Consider the following 13712-nt stretch of genomic DNA (forward strand, 5'->3'; position numbering starts at 1 on the left):
TTGATGGTGCTCTGTCATGTTGAGGCGCGTCTTGTCCCTTCTCCTCATGGACCACTGTGACTAATATTACCACAGATTGTCTCTGATGTGTGCGAGGGCGCCATGTTTGCGCACCTGCGTGCGAGCAGGTATCTCATTGTGCGATTGAATCGCGAACCAGACAATTACGAGACCACCGAAGAGAAAGAGATCCACGGTTTTGTTTTGGAGGTCTACGCGTATTTGATGTCGGTGGCTTATATCACGCCATATGGCACTCCTGGCAGTTCCACCGTGCCGATGGACGACTTCGTCACATCTCTGCGAACATTACAGGATTACGATTGTTTTGGAACCTTTTTCGGCTGCGGGTTTACCCTTTTTGAGAAGATCCCCATGATCGCAGAACTGTACCGTCTGTGTCTTGCCGATCGAGCCAAAGGGCGAGTGACGAACGAGTCTCTTGGAAAGTGCAATGAACTGCTTGCCAGCATAAAAGAGTGGAAATCGCCACCTCCGCCAGCAGACATGGCTCAGTTTCGGGCCGAGCATGAAATCACAGGCGAAATTTATCGGCATGCATTGCTAATCTACCTGGAGTTGGCCATATATGGCTCACCAGTTGTCAACCCCAAAATTGTGTACCAGATTCAACAACACGTCGACAAAATCCTCTCCATTCAGCCCGACTTGAACTCCTCTCCTTACAGGTGTGTCCTGATGTGGCCAGCAATGATGGTAGGATCTTGTCTCATCAAGGAGGATCAACGACGATACATGCTGGAGGAGTGGCTCGTACTTCACTGCCGTATGAACCACATCAAGCAGGCTATCTCCTTACTGAAACTTCTGTGGGAAGATGACGACGGGCGAGCATATGGCCCGCTGGGTTTACACCTTATGATGGAAAAGCACTCCATCAAGCTGTGTATGGCATGACTTCACCAAGAACGAGACATATTGGTTCGGTTACATAATACATTCGCGCCTATACTTCGATATCCCCAAGCCCAACCCTGGGTCAATGAGAATGCTTCGGGTCATGGAATCTCTCTCCCGGGATATCTTCATAGAGGTGGATCTCATCCAGAGCTTCTTTGATGATGGCTGCCCCACGATCGAGTTCTTCGTCCGTCATCGTCATGGCGAAGCTCAGGCGAAGACCTCGCGGAGCTGGATGCGTGAAGAGACCTTTGTGCATACAAAGTGCAGCGACCCTGGACCCGCTCAAGTTTCGGAAATAGAGATTCGAATCCGCCCCAATGCTGGCGACATAGTCCACCTCCGGGTGGTTCCAACCATCAACCGTGCTTCTCCACCTCTCCCCAATCGCCACAGCCCTTTCCACCAGGTTTTCACTGTCAATGACCTCAATGGCGGCCCGGGCAGCGGCCAGCGCGAGAGGTGTGTGGCCGAACGTTGCCGCCTGTTGGAAAGAGCCGACAAGTGACATGACCGCCTCAGATCCAAGCACGAACGCCTGAGGATAGAAGCCTCCCGTGATGGACTTGCCCATGGTCACAATGTCTGGTTTGCAATCGTCGCCCAAATGCTGATGGCAAAGAAACTTGCCCGTTTTGCCCGCGCCCTGCCGGACCTCGTCGGCGATGAAAAGCACGTTATGCTTGCGGCACAAGTCATAGACGCCTCTGGCGTAGGCAATCTCGTCGGCCGAAGATCTTGCAGACCCATGCAAGCATTCCATAATGACTGCCGCCACGGTGTTGCCGTGAGCGTTCAAACAAGACTCCATCGCTGCAAGATCGAGGTATGCCAGAGGCTCGCCCGTGGAGGGATTGGTGTTTCTTTGCAGTCGATTGTCCACCCCATATTGCTTGCGAGTCTCTGAAGCATCCATCAGACCCCATACCGCTGACCCGAGCCCGTGGTACGAGGACCCCACCCCCAGTATGAGGCAACGATCCGCTGGTATCCCTTTGACTTGGATGCCCCATTTTCGGGCGATCTTGCACGCCGTATCTGCCGCTTCCGTCCCCGAGGTCACGGAAATGATTCGGTCGTACTGGAAGCGTTGGCACATCATCTCGGCAAATGGGCCGTACAGAGCATTGTGGCCGCACAGGTTGGCCAGCGGAAGCTTTTCCATTTGCTCCATGACCCTTTGCGCGATATACGGGTGGCCGTGGCCCTGGTTGACGGCACTGAACATGGCAATGAAGTCGAGGTATTCTTTGCCGTCCACGTCCTACCCGCGCAGCACGGCACGACATGTCAATGCCTTTTCACGACTGCGAGAAGGTTTGTGATTTTGGGGACACCACTTACCCAAAGTTTCGACCCTTTGCCCTTGACGAAGAATGCAGGGACTGGTTCGAAGCCGCCAGCCACATATTTCTGTTCCAGCTGCAACAATTTCTGTGTCTGCGGTGAGAGCTCAAGGCCTTTCTGACCCGGAGAAATGTATTCGCCCATGTTCGAGTCCTAGAGCGTGCTCGGTCGGTGTGGTTGATGTGAAAAGGAAAATCTTGGAACTGTTGCAGACCGGAGTATTATGAACCCATGTCAACTCATTCTTGAATGCATGGAGACTGGCGAGCCGAAGAGCTGCTCCGCGCTAACCGGCTCGTGTATGCTGATACTGATTTTCATCGCTGGTTTCGACGGATGCATACGACGTTGCGCCACGCCAGCTATCGAGAGCTCGGCATATCCTCATCGGACAAACTCGCGATTGCGGAACGCGCAGTGGCATTACGTGGAGCGCGATTACGGCAGGATTCCTGTGGGCGATTAGATGGTCGAAGTCGAAGCGCGCGTACTCATATACAGTAGACGCGCTTCGCGGCAAATGATCCGACCATCTACTCACCGACGTTGCAGAACCATTGACGCTGATTGCGAAGGACCGAGTCTACCGCCTCACATTCTGGCGGTAAGGTGCTCCATGCTACATGCATTCCATGTGAATGGCTGTTCACTGTTCACCAAGATAACACTGGGTCACCAGTCCAACGACTACTACGATCGGACAAATGGCACATTTCTTCTCAAGCAACCGCACTCTCACTTTCGTTCTGAGCATTCTCTATATACTGATTCGAAGCAATAGCTGCGCTACCCTTGCCACTTGGCAGCTGCCTATCATCTAACCAGCTTCATTTGTGTTGGTCAATGATTGCTGCTATCTCTGCCACCGCCTTGACAACGCGCTCGTCGTCCCACTTGCGACCGACTAACTGCAGCGAGATCGGAGCACCTTCAGACACTTTTGGATCGTAATTCTCCCAGTTGTATGCATCGAACTCGTTTTCCCTCGGGCGATAGGATAAGTCCTTGAGATGAATGTCGGCAGAAACAGTTTCTCCTGTAGGAAACACATAAGCTGGCCAGTCCAGGATATTCCAGACGGCAGTGTAGCCCCAGTATCTCGCCGTGTCATGCGCCGGAGCGACCCCAGGCCCTACCGGCGCAACGATGAAGTCGACAGAACCAGCAGCATTGAAATGAGATAGATACGCAGCTTGCAAAGGACAGGTCAGTCAGCAATGTTCAATCTGCGAACGATTCTGGTCATGGGGCTTGACTCGTTCGTTCAAGGATCACCCACCTCGGTATGCCTCACGTCGGGAGTTCAGCTGTAACAGTTCTTCTATCGACTGGACTTTGACGTGGCTCTCCTTGGTGACCCATTGAGTCAACGGTAGCGCAGGCTCGCCGGACTCTCGCAAGATATCCGCATACACCTTGCCGCCGTCCGGGAAGTATAGACTTCTGGTAACGTCGTAGCCATCGGCATGCTGGAAAGGCTGCCAGTCAACAATCTCGTATCGGTCGGGCAAGCTCTGCAGCTTGGCCTTTAGATTCTGCATCGCAGCGGTCACTGGAGGATGTGGTTTGACGACCCCGTCGTCCCAGAGAAACGCGATTGTCATCTTCTCGGGTAACTTGATGGAGCGCCAGGGTAACGGCACCAGATAATGTGTTTTATTCCATGGCTCTGTGGCGAGGATCGTTTGGAAGAAGTATTCGTTGTCTCGTGCAGACCGACACACTGGGCCCACGACCACGGGGACAGAGTCATAGCCTGTCACGGGAGAGACAATCCCTGTGAGGGGGATACGACCAGATGTTATCTTTGCCCCGTACAGGCCGTTGTTGGCGGCCGGGGCCCGAATGCTGCCTCCAATGTCGGCGGCAAGGCCAATGGGTGAGCCACGGAATCCTACCAGCGCGCCCTCACCACCACTCGATCCACCGCTGGTCAGACGCCGGTTGAATGGGTTGAGCGTGCGACCATAGACTAACTCCAGAGTTAGTGTAATGGACTTCAACCCGGCCGATGGACCGTTCCCGAATCCCCAGGCTCACCGTTCGAACAAGTCTCCAAGTGCATGCCGGCTGTTAAATGTTGCGTGGTTAGCAAGTGGAAATGTAACGAGATCCGGGTCTATGCGCTTACTTTGCGGTTGCGTTGTTTTGCAAAAGAACACTGGAAGAGGAAGAGAAGAAAGAACAGTTAGCAGTCGGAACCATTTCCTTTTCGTGCTGCTTACCTGCACCGGCTTCACGAAGCAGTCGGACGACAACAGCATCTTCCTTCGGGGTCTGTCCGATGAGAGCGACCATGCCGGTATTCGATTCCTTTCCCTTGATCGCCCATTGATCCTTGATGGAGAAAGGAAGGCCATGGTAAGGGCCGACCACCTTTCCCGTCTTCTCACGATAGTCATCGAGCTCTTTGGCTCTTTGCAGAGCCTCGTCGACAAACATCATGGTGAGGCAGTTGAGCTGTAGCGGACACAACGTTCTCTTAGCGTCCAACGGTGTCCTTGATGACAATTGTTCATGCATTGGGAACGACGGGGGACGGCACACACCAGTTGTTGGGCAATGGCGGCCCGCTTGCAGAAGGCGAGGACAACATCATAGCTCTTGAGTGTTCCTTCGGCCATGCGATGAAGTAATTCGGTCGCATCGAGCTCCGTGATGGCCAGTTCCGCCGCACTCATGATGCCACATGTGTAGGGCACATCCATCACGTTGGCACGCTCCGCAGAAGGCAGCTCTTGGAGGAGCCATTCCTTCGGGATCGTTGCGTCCCTCTCCGCTTGTTTGCTCGCACAGCGCTCTTGCCATGTCGGATTGGGCATCTTGAAATTTCTTGACGGACTAGGATATCCTACGAGTTGAATGCGTGAGAGAAAGACTGTACGGTGCATTAAGCCTCCTCATCTCGTTGGCGGAACCTGGGTTTCTTTTGAAGACCGCGAGCCAGATCCGGTCGCCTAGTGGGTCTGGGTCCGAGGCTGAGGCTCAGGGCACACAAACACACCAGCAACTTTTCCGCTAACCACCCTTGCGCCAGGATCGAAAAATGAAGCGCGGTTGTGGTGTGGGACCGAGCGAGAACGCTTATCGAAGTCCAAGATAAGGTATGTACAGAATCTTCAGTCAATGCGAGGACCGCGCTTAGACAGATAAACGCGCAGCGCGGCACCGATGGGTCATTCGGGTGGATTCACGTTGATAAGCTCTTGATAACCCTTAATAACCCCTTGTGCTCACAGATCAGAATCAGTATGATCTGTGTATCTGTTACTATCAGCAAGCAGATAGCATTATCAAAATGTCCATATGATATGGTTGCAATACAGCCGGCACCCAGTATCGGTTTGTTTTCTAAGGTCGGGATGGCTGCGACGGCGGGCTTTCTGAAACATATATAGCTCTGTTCACCAAGTCAGAGCCTTCCACAGTCCCATCATCACCGACAAGGCCTTGTGGAAAACGTTCAAAGGAGCTTGGTGTACATTGTTCTTGGAAAGCCATGGCGTCCCCTCAGCTCAGCAAGTGGCGGCTCAATCGCCCCTTCAACCAGAACTTCCTGGTCGGATGGTAAGTAAACTCCTCATCCCTGGACGCTCTGCTGCGGATGGCATTACTGACACGACAACCAGCCTTCTCTTCTGTCTGCCGGGAATCTATCTCGCCTTGACGGGTCTTGGAGCCGGTGGAGGTGGCCCCGGTGCGCTGGTGATGGCGCAGAACACAAATGCGTGAGTAGCTGCTGAAGCGACGGGACATGAGAAGGAAAGGGGTTGCCGTGTCAAAGCTCACATCTAACACAGCATCCTCTATGGTGTCTTTACGCTGTCAGGCTGGGTGGGCGGAGCCACGCTCAACCTGCTGAAACCAAGGTTGACCATGTAAGGGGCCCAGTCTACCTAGCCATGGATTCTATTTCAATTTCGACCTTTGCTGATTCAACGCCTTCAGTGCTCTCGGTGGTCTCGGGTAAGACGAACTGCTCTGCTCCTATCTTTCAAACAGCTGACTGAGACTCTACTAGCTATCCGTTGTATGTTGGAGGCCTCTTTTTGTTCGATAGAGGCGGCGGCCCTGGTCTTGCATACTTCTCCGGCGTGGCGCTGGGTGTCTCGGCTGGATGTCTGTGGACAGGCGCAACCTCTCTCGCTTTTTCGTACGCGGATGAGCAATCCAAGGGAACTGTAAGATGAGTTTCCGGTCCGCGCTCCACAGCCCATCCGTGACTGACTGACTCCCTCCCTCCTAGTACCTTGCCGTCCAGTGGGGTCTGACGTCTTTGGGCGGGACGGTGGGTGCAGCGATCGCGTTTGGAGTCGACGTCGACGCTACCAAAGCCACCGGCGTATCCAATGCCGTCTACGGGACGTTTCTCGGCATCATGCTCGCGGCCTGTGTGGCCGCTCTGTTCTTGATCATAGATCCGAGGAAGGTTGTGCGTGACGATGGAACGCACATTGCCGAGTTCGAGCCGACCAGCATACGCCAGGAAATCTCCCATCTGAAGGCCATGGTCACTGACTGGAGGATCTATGTGCTTGTGCCGACGTTTCTGGCCTCGGAGATGTGCCTGGCGACCGTGAGCAGCATCAACAGCTACTACTTTTCTCTGCGCGCTCGGTCTCTGAACAACGTGCTTTTCCAATTCATCATGATCCCGGCGGCGTTTGCCTTGAGCTCACTGCTTGACATGGGCCGCCTGTCTCGCCGGAAACGCGGTCTCATCGCTTGCAGTTGTGTCGGGGTCATCACCATGGGTGCCAGCGCCGGACTGGTGGGCTGGATGAAGATCAACGGTCTAGACGGTCGCTTGTCCACCTCTCCCGATGTGGACTGGACCAGTTCGCGCTTCGCCGGCGCCACTGTCATCTACCTCCTCTGGGGCATCGTCTACGCAAGCTATCTGATCAGCGCCAACTGGGTGGTGAGCTCGTTGAGCAACGATCCCGCCCGCTGCGCCGTCTACGCCGGCTTCGCCAAGGGCACCGCCTCGCTGGGCTTGTGTATTTGCTTCATCATGGACACCAGGTCCGTCACCTACATGGCCCAGTGCATCATGCAGTTCGTCCTCTACGGCATCGGTTCGCTGACCGTCATCTACATGCTCGTCTATCACGTCACGGACACCAACTACTTCCTGGAGGACCACGTCATTGTCCCGGAAAAGGTGCGCGAAGTCGCCGCCACCAAATTGCACGACGTCGCCGTCGAGACCAACGAGACCAACGATACCAAATAGGTATTCACTTTTCGGCAAACTTTACGCCGTTGGGCGTCTGACGCCGTAGATAGAAAGATGAGCGCGGCTAGCCACTCGATCAAAGGGACCTTAGACGGTTCAATAAGGAAGAGGCAATGCATTGGCATTCAGAGCGCTGGACTATCAGCAACACGTGTGGTGGGGTGGATGGGTGGGTGTCGGGCATCAATGAGCAGGACAGCCGCAGCTCCCATAGGAGAACTTTGGTGACTTCATCTTGGAGACTGCAGACCTTCCATGTATCATTCATTCATGTCGATACGTTTTGCTAGTCACGTATCGTGTGTACAAGACAGAGACATGTAGGGTGTATACCCTAACCCTAACCCTAGTGGATGACAAAAAAAATAGGACCTTGACTCTGACGAGTCGACTCGACTCCCCTAAAAAAACACTCATGTTCCTGGTGTTGGTTAAAAGGGGAGTGCTTATCTAAAATCTTACCAAGGAATATTGCAAAAGTTGCGAGAATAGTACGAATTGTTGTCTTTCGAAATATGTGCTACTATTCCTGCCTTTCATTCTCTGATGTTACCAAAAATCTTGTGGATTATTGTCTGGGATTTCAACGATGCAGTAGAAGCTACCGGAGCTCCCTGTGGCCCTGTGACCAACTATGGCAGTGCTGGAAGAATGAAGTGCACGAAAGAAACATTGTGGACGAGTGGCTAGAATGTGAGATGGGACGATACGATTGCGGGCGAAGGCCGATAGGCGTTGTATAGTATTCGGTCATTGACGAGTCCCTAGAGCGATCAAGGCACAGGAAGGACGATGTCGGAGCATTGTGAGAACATTTAGTTTTCGAGGAACCACAGGCATTGATTATGATTATGGTCACATGAATCACAATTTGACTGCTCGACTCCTGCCTGTCAAATGACTTGCAGTGTCGGGTCAACTCGATAGCTTCTCTCTTCCATGCGAATCATATGCGCATCTGTGAAATTTGCAATGTGGTCCGAGTTCGGTTCGTCGCGGGCAGAAGAATAGATGAAAGGTGGTGATCCAGCAGCCGTGAATCGCTGATCAGTGAGTGTGCTTGATCTGGAATAGCAATAGCGGTCCGATATAAAACTGCGACCGTCCATCCCTGTGCCAGATAACAGGTCCACCTCCACGTGCCTCCTGATATGCCACTCGAACCCGAACTGGACCACGTTGCGCATGCGCGTCCATTCTATTTTGCTTTTCTTCGGTTTAGATCATCAGTCGCTCGACCTTGTCCTTGAGCGCGCGGATCTGCGGAGTCAAGTCGCTTCCCTCGTTCGTGGTGATGCTGGCGGCAATTACGCTGCGGCTGACACCACACGCTCGGCCCAGGGCGACTCGACTCGGGACGTAGACGTACGGAACGTTCTTGTCTTCGGCGAGCAAGGGGAGATGGAGCAGAATGGCCAAGGGAGTGGTGTCTGTAGGAGAAGAGCACGATGTCAGCAAAGCCGGATCAAAGAACTTCGGGGAGAACAGAACAAGGCATGGGATTGTGAGGAAACAAGCTGTTATGGTGCATTTCTTTCAAGGTCTGAAAAGAGACACCACCAGCGCAAACTGAATGAGTAGCGTCACGTACCTGCAGCAAGGACAATGATCTCCGCGGTACCACGGTTAAGAGTCTTGGTTGCTTCGTTGGCTCCCTTCTTCAACTGGCGGTCTGGCTTTACGTCAGCTTGATACTCTCGCAAATGGGGGACACAGCGCAGAACTGGCTGCGGGTAGGAGGTATATCTTACAGTGCGATGCTTGTTGGACAAGGTCGTAGATAGACTGCGACAGAGCCTCATCGGCCAGCGGCCAAGCTAGTCATGTAACGTCAGTAAGGTTACACTTAGTGAGAGGAGACATCTATTTCCCATATCGTCGATCCCAAGGGAAGCAGCCCTGGAGAGGTAGGGTGGGACGGGATATTGTGGCAGAGGGTACGTACCGGCTGAAGGATTGTCGGCCATTTCGTAGGACTGGTAACAGGAATGCGAGATTATGATGCGATGTGCTTTCGTTGCTGCGAAACGAAGAGATCACTGCCACGACCGGGGCTCACTCTTCGTGCTGGCGGATGCGCTGCGTTTGACTTGTTGTAGGGTCGTGGAGAATCAGTCAGTTGGTGTCGAGAGAAAACTTTTGAGAAATTATGTATCGGGCCCTGCAGCGCCCAGCCTGCGATCGGAGGCACTGATGAGCCAGCAGAACTGGATTCATCACGTGATCAAGCAGCTGCAAATAGACTGCCAAGAACAGTCACGTGTAGCAACCTCTACGGTGATGCATTGTTTGCCGTGGTGCTATCCCGTTCCACTGAACTAAGGTACGCACCAATTCCACCCGTACTTTGTATGTAGCCTGTATAGTTTCTCCTTTACCACGCGCATGCGTAACTGCGCACAGAAGGTTTGATCATTGCAGAGTAACTGAATTCCCAGGTAGGAGACTGTTTGTGGACTTCGGTATCTCGACCGGCGCGACCTTCTATGATAGAAGGCCCGCTTTGTGGGTTAACGACATTACCGGCTACTGCTCCGTACTCAGTCTCATCATCTTGCATCCGGCCGCTCCCTTGTTCAGTTCGTCCAGTATTCAAACATGTTCCTTGAGGCGTCGCACTTGGAGGAGATGGATTTCCAAGTTAGGCTGGACTTGACACCTGGTTCCTCGTATCCCAATTCCAGCGAGGTGAGGGGTTTTGCTTGCTCTTTCATTTTCGAACGGATGATAGGGGCCAAGGAATTAAAAAGAGTCAATACGAATATGTGACAAGATATTTTGTTGTCACTTCCATATTCTGGTCGATTCATTGTCCTTGTTGTTGGCCGTTCGGGCATGAGAGTCTCGACACATGAAAATCGGGAAAAGGAAGCTATAGATGCCTCTCGGACTCACGATCTTCGAGTCGATACATCAGCTACCATAAGAACACTTCTTTGAATAATCTTTTCGCAACGAGATTTCGGTCGGTGCAGAGTTTACATTGTCAGCAATACCCTCCCTTCCAAGCCTCGCCCTGGCTGGATCTGATCCCCTGCCGGAGGGAGAATTCGAGAACTTGCTTCGCTTGCTCATGTTCGGCAGGTTCGGATTCATGTAGATTACCAGGAGCAGCACCCATGGACGAGCTATCGTGCCTTGCATAGACTGCTGCGTCCATGAGTAGAGACGAGGTGCCCAGCTGGGACCCTCCCATGAGCGCTTTGAAGTGCTCAAGCACAGAATCATGTTTGAACAGGTGAGCTGAGCTTTGGACCGGACCGGTGCACAGTGACACCAAGGGTATGCGAGTGCAGCTGCGTGTCTGGAAACTTCCGGAGAACCAAGTACAACGTTAAGAGGACACACCTTTGCTCAGTCGCTTCATGTTGTCAAGCACTTGAAATACTGCGATATATGCTCGAGCCGCAGGTCGGCACGCTCATGTCGACAACGTGAGACGTTCTCAATATTGGTTTAGGGGAATGAGAGGACTGGCATCCTTATAGGAACATCACACCACTCTGGACGTCGCAGGGAGCTTGTTTTATCTTGAGCAGGATCGTCCACAGCATAATGCAGTGATGCCACGGAACAGCCCGTGACATGACTATTGTCTCAGCAATGCTGTGGATGGATGGTCCAAGATCACAGTGAATTTATGCCATCGCGCAGCAGAAAGACTGCTAGATAAGACAACCCAGCAACCAGATCGAGACTCTGGTATCAAGCAGAACCGAGTGTCATTCTGAGAGACCGGGCGATATCTTAGATATGGCGATCATCTGACCGTGCATCAAGACGAACTTTCTCGAAAACCGGGATGTGCAGATCACAACGTCACCTCCGACGTCTCCAGTTTATCTCGTCGTCAGAGGCGCGCACAAAGTTCACGCCTCTGACGCTGCAGGAAGCTGGTGCACCAATGCGCAGTTAGAGTTGGAGTGGGAGCCGACGGCGGGAAGCTTGCGGCTAGAGGGTCGGCATCACAAACCTTGAGATCTCAAATATGAAACGCGATCTTCCCATTGGCACTTCTCGTCCAGAGACCAAGAACAGACTTTTGAAGAAGACCAATTCATAGTATGACACAGTTGACGAACACCGGACCATCATACCCATCCATGGCAGAAAATCCTGGCTTTGTGCGAAGGTGCACTATACTGATGGAGGATGCCTAGCCTCGAGCACAGAGAGGTAGTCAGCAGGAAGAGACCCACACAGGCCAACAAAATGGGCCTTCAAATGGGCCTTCTCTTGATAAGACATTATCAGGATTCAGAGCGTAAAGGCACATGCCGGACATTGTTCCCTTGACGCCTCTGGTCATGCTTGGGGACGTGCAGTCGAGACCTTCTGGACCAAGGTTGTGCTGCGTCTTATCGGATGTAAGTGGCGTCGTCCACGGTACTGATGCATAGAACATTGCTAAACTTGTGGGGAACGTCAGCCCAAATGTTAACGATATGCCATCAATCCGTTATTGGCGAAGCAATCCTCCAAGGGAGGGAACTAGTGGTTTTGCTTGTCGAGACTGACAGGCCTGGGATCATTTGAGGAAGATGCTGACTCGAGAGGCCCTGTTAAACCATTCCAACAAATCAAAGGGAACTCTAGCGAGGCCGGATGAGCAGACCATCGTGCACTGTATTTCTGAGAGTCTGTGCTCTCACGTCAAACGCCGCTTTGACATTCGATGACAACCTTGGAAGCTTAAAGCGGGAGGGACGTTGAGTGTGCGGCAAGCGACCCAACCAATCGCAGGATAGCCTTGCTCCTGGACATGCGTCGAGTGGCTTTCTTTTGCGGCTCTGTTTTCGGTTTGCCTTGCGGTTCCCTCCTGCTAAGTTGAGTAAGGGTCCTAGATGGAGGATTAGTGCGCATTGACCCCAGGGTTGACGCAAGGGCCATCTCGAGAGGGCATGCATACGGCATATAGACATCCCCGATTTTGCGAAGCGACGATATTGCTAGATCACCTTCTCAAATCCTCCATAATGAAAAATACCATTGTGATCATATTACACAATGCTCTTCAAACGCCAGTCTTCAAAGATTCACCGCCCACAATGCTCGCAAGGTCTCAGGCAGCGGAAGATAGTGTTTTGTGATTGGGGGTTCCATGGTCGAGCGGGAAACGACGGCTGGACATTCACTTATGTGGACGAAGTCGACTTTGATCCTGAAGAGGACTTGAGATTGTACAACAAGACAGACCCGAATGACTGTGGGGAAATCCTGTCGAAATTCGTCAAGAAACAGCTCCGTAAGAACTCTCGACTCAAAGAGTCCCAAGGATGGTCAGTAAACCACAACCATGAGTGGCAGGACATTGCTAACAGCGAAAATCAGGCGGTTCATTTGTCTGATTGATGACGGCCAGAGACGACAATTGCCTGTGCAGCGGCGGGATAGGACGCCGAGAACCATGCTCCTCTTTGAAAGGGATGTCTCCTGTCCTTGCGATGGCAGACAGCATCAAATGAGAGAGTCGAAAATCCACTCATCAGAGGAATCCGACGGCGAGAAGCGCTCCAGTATTTCGAAGTGCGAGTATACGATATCCGACCCGCCGCCACAATACCGAAGTCGCCTGTCTACTCTGGACACCTTGGTCGAAGAAGACCATATCTCTGTGGGCCACAAAGTGTGATCAGACATATCTCAGGGCTCGACTCTACCCGCACCCTGGCGGGGAGCTTCACGATGGTTCCCATCTGTTGATCGCACCAGCCTACGCCACATCCTGCCAGGACATCATTGACGAAATATGGCATGTTGCTCGGCGTCTCTTTCATGGATCTAGCCCTGCTGGGAAGTGTCGAAGAGGGTTATCGGCGCAAAGGATGACCACTAGAGAGTACCAGCGAGATATGGTGCTGGCGCCTCTCTTGCTTGATGACCGTATGAAATATCCACGTCACGACTGTGTTCGGGGAGTACATTATGAGGTGTTTAGAAATCCGACTGCGAAGGCAGTTGCACAATCGAATGTATGCAACAAGTCTCTGGAATCGTTTAATGTAGCAAGCTCTGTAGACTGATTTTTGCTTACTCCGGAAGGACAACAGTTTTGGTTGCTGCACGGCGACAACGATTTCTTCGAGCTTGGTGTTTCTTGTCTCTGTGCTCCGCGGTATTCTTTGATCGCAAGGTTGCGGTGGCCCATATCGCGTCTTCTACGCACGCTTCACAACATGAACGGTTGACCCAAAACGGAAGAAGG

The 13712-nt window shown here is 52.6% G+C and overlaps 6 protein-coding genes across 6 annotated transcripts; 3 read left to right on the plus strand and 3 right to left on the minus strand.

Moving 5' to 3' along the window:
• Nucleotides 1-102: 102 nt before the first annotated feature.
• On the plus strand, nucleotides 103-918 carry A1O1_06573 (uncharacterized protein; the record flags this gene model as incomplete). Its single annotated transcript, XM_007727451.1, has 1 exon — nucleotides 103-918. The coding sequence occupies one exon, from the start codon at nucleotides 103-105 to the stop codon at nucleotides 916-918; it is 816 nt and encodes a 271-aa protein (XP_007725641.1).
• Nucleotides 919-1000: 82 nt separating this feature from the next.
• On the minus strand, nucleotides 1001-2412 carry A1O1_06574 (uncharacterized protein; the record flags this gene model as incomplete). The annotated part of the gene is made up of 2 exons (XM_007727452.1): nucleotides 1001-2185; nucleotides 2266-2412. The coding sequence occupies 2 exons, from the start codon at nucleotides 2410-2412 to the stop codon at nucleotides 1001-1003; spliced, it is 1332 nt and encodes a 443-aa protein (XP_007725642.1).
• A 683-nt stretch (nucleotides 2413-3095) lies between these two features.
• A1O1_06575 (uncharacterized protein) lies at nucleotides 3096-5090 on the minus strand (the record flags this gene model as incomplete). Its single annotated transcript, XM_007727453.1, has 4 exons — nucleotides 3096-3460; nucleotides 3548-4240; nucleotides 4431-4728; nucleotides 4818-5090. 4 exons carry the CDS (start codon nucleotides 5088-5090, stop codon nucleotides 3096-3098), a joined length of 1629 nt encoding a protein of 542 aa, XP_007725643.1.
• Nucleotides 5091-6170: 1080 nt separating this feature from the next.
• On the plus strand, nucleotides 6171-7504 carry A1O1_06576 (uncharacterized protein; the record flags this gene model as incomplete). The annotated part of the gene is made up of 3 exons (XM_007727454.1): nucleotides 6171-6234; nucleotides 6331-6449; nucleotides 6515-7504. The coding sequence occupies 3 exons, from the start codon at nucleotides 6171-6173 to the stop codon at nucleotides 7502-7504; spliced, it is 1173 nt and encodes a 390-aa protein (XP_007725644.1).
• Nucleotides 7505-8725: 1221 nt separating this feature from the next.
• On the minus strand, nucleotides 8726-9474 carry A1O1_06577 (ribonucleoprotein-associated protein; the record flags this gene model as incomplete). The annotated part of the gene is made up of 4 exons (XM_007727455.1): nucleotides 8726-8937; nucleotides 9099-9179; nucleotides 9259-9324; nucleotides 9453-9474. 4 exons carry the CDS (start codon nucleotides 9472-9474, stop codon nucleotides 8726-8728), a joined length of 381 nt encoding a protein of 126 aa, XP_007725645.1.
• A 3040-nt stretch (nucleotides 9475-12514) lies between these two features.
• A1O1_06578 (uncharacterized protein) lies at nucleotides 12515-13139 on the plus strand (the record flags this gene model as incomplete). Its single annotated transcript, XM_007727456.1, has 2 exons — nucleotides 12515-12786; nucleotides 12839-13139. The coding sequence occupies 2 exons, from the start codon at nucleotides 12515-12517 to the stop codon at nucleotides 13137-13139; spliced, it is 573 nt and encodes a 190-aa protein (XP_007725646.1).
• Nucleotides 13140-13712: the final 573 nt, after the last annotated feature.

Source organism: Capronia coronata (genome assembly GCF_000585585.1).
Source record: "Capronia coronata CBS 617.96 chromosome Unknown acBCG-supercont1.5, whole genome shotgun sequence".
In the NCBI taxonomy this organism is placed as follows: Eukaryota; Fungi; Ascomycota; class Eurotiomycetes; order Chaetothyriales; family Herpotrichiellaceae; genus Capronia; species Capronia coronata.